Source organism: Gavialis gangeticus, unplaced genomic scaffold, assembly GCF_001723915.1.
Source record: "Gavialis gangeticus isolate Ggan-Ray unplaced genomic scaffold, GavGan_comp1, whole genome shotgun sequence".
Taxonomy (NCBI): domain Eukaryota; kingdom Metazoa; phylum Chordata; order Crocodylia; family Gavialidae; genus Gavialis; species Gavialis gangeticus.
Window position 1 is genome coordinate 6,935,125 of NW_017729023.1, and position 6,209 is coordinate 6,941,333.

At 46.0% G+C, this 6,209-nt stretch overlaps 1 protein-coding gene across 1 annotated transcript in view; it reads right to left on the minus strand.

Moving 5' to 3' along the window:
• Positions 1-6,209, minus strand: part of RUFY3 (RUN and FYVE domain containing 3) — a 118,831-nt gene that overhangs the window by 4,216 nt on the left and 108,406 nt on the right. Inside the window, 2 exon segments of the mRNA XM_019516771.1 lie at positions 2,582-2,656; positions 4,337-4,364. Coding sequence (XP_019372316.1) covers positions 2,582-2,656; positions 4,337-4,364 — 103 coding nt within the window.

The following is a 6,209-nucleotide window of genomic DNA, read 5'->3' on the forward strand; positions in this document are numbered from 1 at the left end:
GAGTCCAGCCCCCTGCCCCAGGGGCAGGAAGCCAACAGGGATCATAGGATCCCAGCAAGATAAGCATCCAAATGTGTCTTGAAGGCGTTCAAAGTGGGTGCTTGAACCGCCTCAGGCAGCAAACTATTCCAAACCTTGGGGGCTCAGAGAGTGAAGAAGTTCTTCGTTCTGTCCCGCCTGAATCAGTCGCAACGGAGTTTGCAACTGTTTGATCTTGTCATCCCTTGGGGCACTCTGGTGAACAGACATTCCCCCAGATCCTGGTGAACACCCCTGATAAACTTACAGGTGGCCACCAGATCACCCCTGAACCTGCGCTTTTTCAGGCTGAATAGCCCCATTACTTTCAGCCTCTCATCATAAGGTCTGTTTTCCTGACCTCTGATCATGTGCACGGCTCTCCTCTGGACCCTCTCAAGCTTCTCCACATCCTTTTTGAATTGTGGAGCCCAAAACTGGATGCAGTACTCCAGCTGCGGCCTCACCAAGGCCGAGTACAAGGGGAGAATGACATCCCGGGATTTGCTTGAGAAGCATCTATGGATGCAAGCCAGCATTTTGCTCGCTTTACTAGCCACAGTATCACACTGAAGGCTCATGTTCATCTTGCGGTCAACCATGACCCCAAGTCCCTTTCATCTGTAGTGCCAACCAGCATAGCACTGCTGAGCCTATAAGCATGCTGCAGGTTTTTCCTCCCAAGCTGGAGAACCTCGCATTTTTCGGTGTTGAACACCATCAGGTTCTTGTCCACCTATTTCATGAGCCTGTCAAGATTTGCCTGGATCACCCTCCTGTCCTTAGGTGTGGATGCTTTACCCCAGAGTTTGGTGTCATTGGCAAACTTCAGTTTGGATTTGGAGATCTGGCCGCCAAATCTCTACGAATCAGGGACCAAGGCTTTGCACAGCCCTAAAAAATACACATTTGTACATAGATGTATAAACAAACTAGAGGAGGAATGTCAAGCCCACCTTGTGCCCTTGGCTGGATGTGAACATTAGGGCTCCTTGTGGGCTTGATCCAGCCTGGGGCATGCAGTGGCAGCAGCTCCAGCTCTGACATGGGGCATGGGCCAATGCTGGTAGCAGCTCTGGCTCTGGCACAGGGCAAGTAGCATAGCTCCAGCTCTTACTCCATGCCTCATCCTGGAGCTGCCACACCACCACCACATGTCCATGGCAGCCAAGGAGCTGGAGCTGCAGCAGCAGCAATGGGCAAAGCAGCCAGAGAATAACCAGAGCTGTATTAAGCCCTTGCTTGCCTTCCTGCAGATGATCACCATGTCCACCAATGCCTAAAGGCTCCCAATTCTGCAGCAAGCCACTCCCTCTGGCCAGGCCCCCAATTTCTGGTGGCCTGCTGACAGCCCAGTGGGCTAGATTCAGCAACTCCATGGGGGGGCCAAATCTGGTCCCTGGGCTGTATATTTGACACACCTGAAACAGAGCTGCCGAACAGGAGTGCATATAACCCAGAAAAACAAGCATTTGCATACACTTGCGAAGTTACAGAATGGTGGTATTAGCACACCTTAACCTGAATGTTTCCCAAAGGCAAATTGAAAAAAATCTATATTCAATTATTAAAAGGACCTATCCTGAACCAAACTGCTGAAAACTGATGACTGCTTTAGTGCACTGCCCTGCCCTGACCAACACCACACAGACAAGAAGGCAACTCCTTGCTCAGTCTCCTGCAGAACAATATTGCTGGGATTACAGCGGATGCACAGTACTGTCCGTTCAGGTCCTGGAGATGAGGTGTGGGAGGGGGAACCTTTCAAATTCAGTCTTAAGTACTCATGATGAGAGCACAGTTTACACCACCTTTATGCAAACAGCAGTTCAATGCAAGGTCCCCTCTAACCAGCAACAAATTTTTGCTGTCCTCAGGCAAAGATGACAACTGCAGGAGGTACTAGGTACATCTCCCAGTGTTGTTGACAGGTCTTCTTCACTACAGCAGGGTGGGGGACAGTAGGATCATTCTCCATCTCCCTTGAGTACAGGTTCTCCATACTACGGTGCATTTGGGGATAGTTCGCTAGCTCTACATGAGACACGTGGCCTGGCAGGCTTGAGAAAAGCAAGCTAATCTAACTGGCACACTGTTTCCTCTAGCTGAGGTCAGGCTCATTTGGCATCATTTCCATAATTTTGGGAAAGTGCTGGGACAGAAGGGAGGAGGGGAAGAAGTGTGAAGAAAGAAACAGTGGGGGAAGAAATGACCAGGTAGAAAGAGCAAGGGCAAAGAGAGGAACCAAGACAAAAAAGGAGTCAGAAGGAGGGAGCAAAAGAAAGCAATGGGAAAAATAAAGTAACAAAAAGAAAGCCGACATTCACAGTCTCAAATTTTGACTGATTTTCTGGCAGAAACCAAGAAAATCAAGCAAAGGATAAGACTGTGCTGTTGGGGAAAGTGGGGGGAGGGGAGTCAGCAAAGAGAAAGCGACTCTGAGGAATCCTAGGAGCACTTTTATTTTCTGGTCCCCATGTCATTAGAGGCAGGGAACGAATATGTCATTAGGCTGTCTGAAGTAGGCATGCAAGCCCCCCTCATTTCCCCCATTATGGGATACCTTTCTTTTGGTTAGGCTGCCTTCCTCTTGGCACAGTTGACATATCTGCAAGTTTCCAGGTCCAGACAGCTGATCCTACATCATTAGAAACAGAAACAATTACTTGGTATTGCTCACCCTGCTTTCTCCACTTCAGCATTACTGCTAGCAACTGGGACCCTCCACCCTCACAAAGGGCTCCTCCATTTCCCTAGGCAGCTTGCTTAAGAAACAAGCTCCTTGCCTGAAGAGTTGTTGTGAGCAACCATGTGAACAGGACCTTCCATCAAACCTTTCAGAAAAAACACAAGGTGCGCTGCTGGTTTATGAAGCAATATTTACAGCCTGTCCAGCAACAGACAGAAAACAAAATCACTTGAGTATAACCAACACTGTCTTCATTTGCAAGTTTCTCTTACAGAGAACCAGAATCCTGATTTGGGACACTGAAACCACCCCACTAATCCAAAGGTAGGTCATGAAGTGGCTGCACAGACAGAAGAAACAGGCTCCCTAAGAAAAACAAGTATGAAGCATTGAAAAAAACCCCATTCTTTAATTTGGTTACCCAATAGAAAACCCCAGTGCAGTACCAGTAACACCTGCTTCAACCCTGTACAGGATCTTTGGATCCACTGACTGTGGCCCTGCTACACCTCCAGACTGTCCATAAATGTACAAATCTGTGCTTTAGTTGGTCTCTATGGCACAGAGGACTGTAAACCTTTCAGTTCAGCCATTGCACCCTCCTACATCCCTTTCTCCCCAGAGCTATGGGGATCGTTTAAAGTGAAATGTTCCCAGCTGTGCAGCCTGGGAGGATTTGTTTAAGAACACCAAATGTCATGTCAACTTAATTCAATAAGTAGCTCTGATGTTCTCCTAATACTCCTGTTCTCTTCCTTGACATTTATCCATGTGCCTGTAACACTGATCCTCACAACTGAGACGTATTTTACCTGGGCTCTTGTGGCATTCATTTCACATTTTTAGATCACCAGTACAATGCTGAGATAGTATATGAAGCAACACTCTACCACTGCATTAGTTCTAATGATTGTTTATGCTTAGAAAGTGACTACAGGAATGGCATCATCTTACCTGCAATTTCTGCTTTCTGTGAATTACCAAATCATATTTAAATTTACCAACAAAAATAACATTCACAAGCATTAGCCCTGCAGAGCAAGTGCCACATGTCAGAGTGAGTTGGTCTTATTGCTAGCACTCATCCAGTGCTGTCCATTGAGGCTCAGTCACAGACTCTTTAGTTCTGGGGATGGCAGATAAGGCAGGAAGAACATAACTGGACATGTTTTCTGCTTTGAAATTAAGGAAGCAAACAAAATAAAAGATGCTTACAATTAAAATAGGGCAAGACCTGACTGACTGAAATTATTTGTGTGGACAGACTACACAGAATATCCAAATGTGTTTGTGTAGTTTCTTTTCTGAACCCATCTCTACAGGGTAGAAGAAAGATTTAATTTGGACAATAGGGCTTGGTCTACTTTTTAAAATAACAAATCAGACCCCTGACTGATGTAGCTAATGTGGCAACATCTTTGTTAGGATGCAGTTGTACTGTAAGAGAAGTTCTCTGGCTGACAGCTGAAAGAATTATTTTGCTAAAGTAAGCAGCCTCTCCACTAGGGGGAGCCTGTTTTAACTGCAAACTCTTAGATTACTCCTGAGTGAAGATCATAAAGGTTTGTGCGTCAAGAAACAAGGTGTGGTGAAAATCTAGAAAATTAGGCAAAGAGAACAACTACTGACCTGCTGTTCTTGTACGTCAGACTCTATGCTACAAAAAATTAAAAAAAGAGAAAGAACATGGTAATTTAGTGTTATCATTTTATCCACATCTTATCAGAATTATTTTGTCTATCAGATATCAGATTCAAACCCATTAAGTAATTCCTCATCCTTGTTTGGATTTTCACATACTAAATTTTCATTTTTATTTCTTGGGATTTATAGGCTTGCAAAATATAGACTAGACATTCATACACCAAATAAAACACCGCAAAAATATACATATTAGGGCAGTGGTTCTCAGCCTTTTTATAGACTCAAGGTACCCCTTGGAAAATGCCAACTCTTGGGTTACATGCATTTTTTGACTATAGAAATAGAGCATTTGTTATGTTGCAAAGAACGCCAAAAAACCGTAACAGGTCAGAATGCTTTTAACACTGTGAAGTCCTACTTGAAATCTCTGGAAGTATCTTGTGATCATGTTTCCAAGGCTGTCCTTTTTTTTTTTTTTTTACTTTTTTTCTGGGGTGGGGGGGTGTTCACTTTTGCAAAGCCAGACTATGAAACATTCCTAAACTGAAAGAAAAGCTATACAGCTTTCTAAAGGCAGCTCATAGGAAGACTCTCGCTCCTGCTCTAGAACAGGGGCAGACAAAATTTGGCCCGTGGGCCACATCTGGCCTGTCAGACCATTCTATCTGGCCTACAGAGCATTTACAAAATTTAGAAAATTAATATTTATCTGCCCTGGCAGCCTGTCAGAGCTGACAAGAGCCGGGGGAAGATGGACCCAGGGGGAGCCTCAGAAGGACTGAACAGCCCAGCCCTGCCCCACGCCCAGTCATTGCACACTCTGCCCCCACCCTGCTCCAGCACCACATGGGTGCTGGCTGCATCACCAGTCTGGGGAGCAAGGGGCTGCGGTGTGTGTGTGTGTGTGTGTGTGTGTGTGTGTGTACACACATAGGCTGAGTCCCACACACACACCCCACCATACACGTGCACCCATACCTCCTCGCACTGCCATACAGGCAGACCCCCCACATGCCCCAGGCGCCGAGCCCTCCACAAACCCCATACCCACCCACACCCTACATATCCACACACACATGCGCTCTCACCCCACATACCCACACACTCACAGCCCCCCACAAACCTATACCCAGCCCCCACAACATGCAGGAGTAAGACTTCATTTTAAGCTATTGTGCAGTCACCTCTATGTACACTACACAAACACATGTAAACTGGGACAAAAATATTTTTTTAAATCAAATTAATGAATACTGTAGATCAGCGGTTCTGAACCTTTTTCAGTCAATGTACCCCTTGGTCTCACGTACCCCCTTTCAATGGGAAATTAATTTTTTTAGGCCCTTCGATCTGTTAGACAATGTATGAAATATCTCATGTACCCCCTGATGAGGCTTCACGTACCCCCTGGGGTACATGTACCCCTGATTCATAACCAGTGCTGTAGATGTTTGCGTTTTAGAATATAATATGGTTTTTTTCTGGTTCAGAGATGGCGCAACCCCTTGCTGAAAGGAGTACTTCCAGGGACAAGGGGAGGGACTTCTGGTAACAAAGGTCAAGCATTAGGGGGCAGGACTTTGGTCAAGGGGCAGGGCTAACCATGTGGCCTGCGACAGATTGCCAAAGCTTAGCAAGTGGTCCTCCACCCAAAATAATTGCCCAGTCCTGCTCTAGAAAGAGAAAGCAAAGAAAATGAGGTAAGATTGTAGAAGCTATTTCTTGCTTTGTAGAGCTGTGGAGATACAGCAGACACAAAGATGACTGCCCATCTTCGTTAGATAAGTGAACTGCCAAACTGAAAAACCTTGAGTGGAACCCTGCCCTCTGAAAGGGTGGTTTTGGGGGGGGGGGGGGG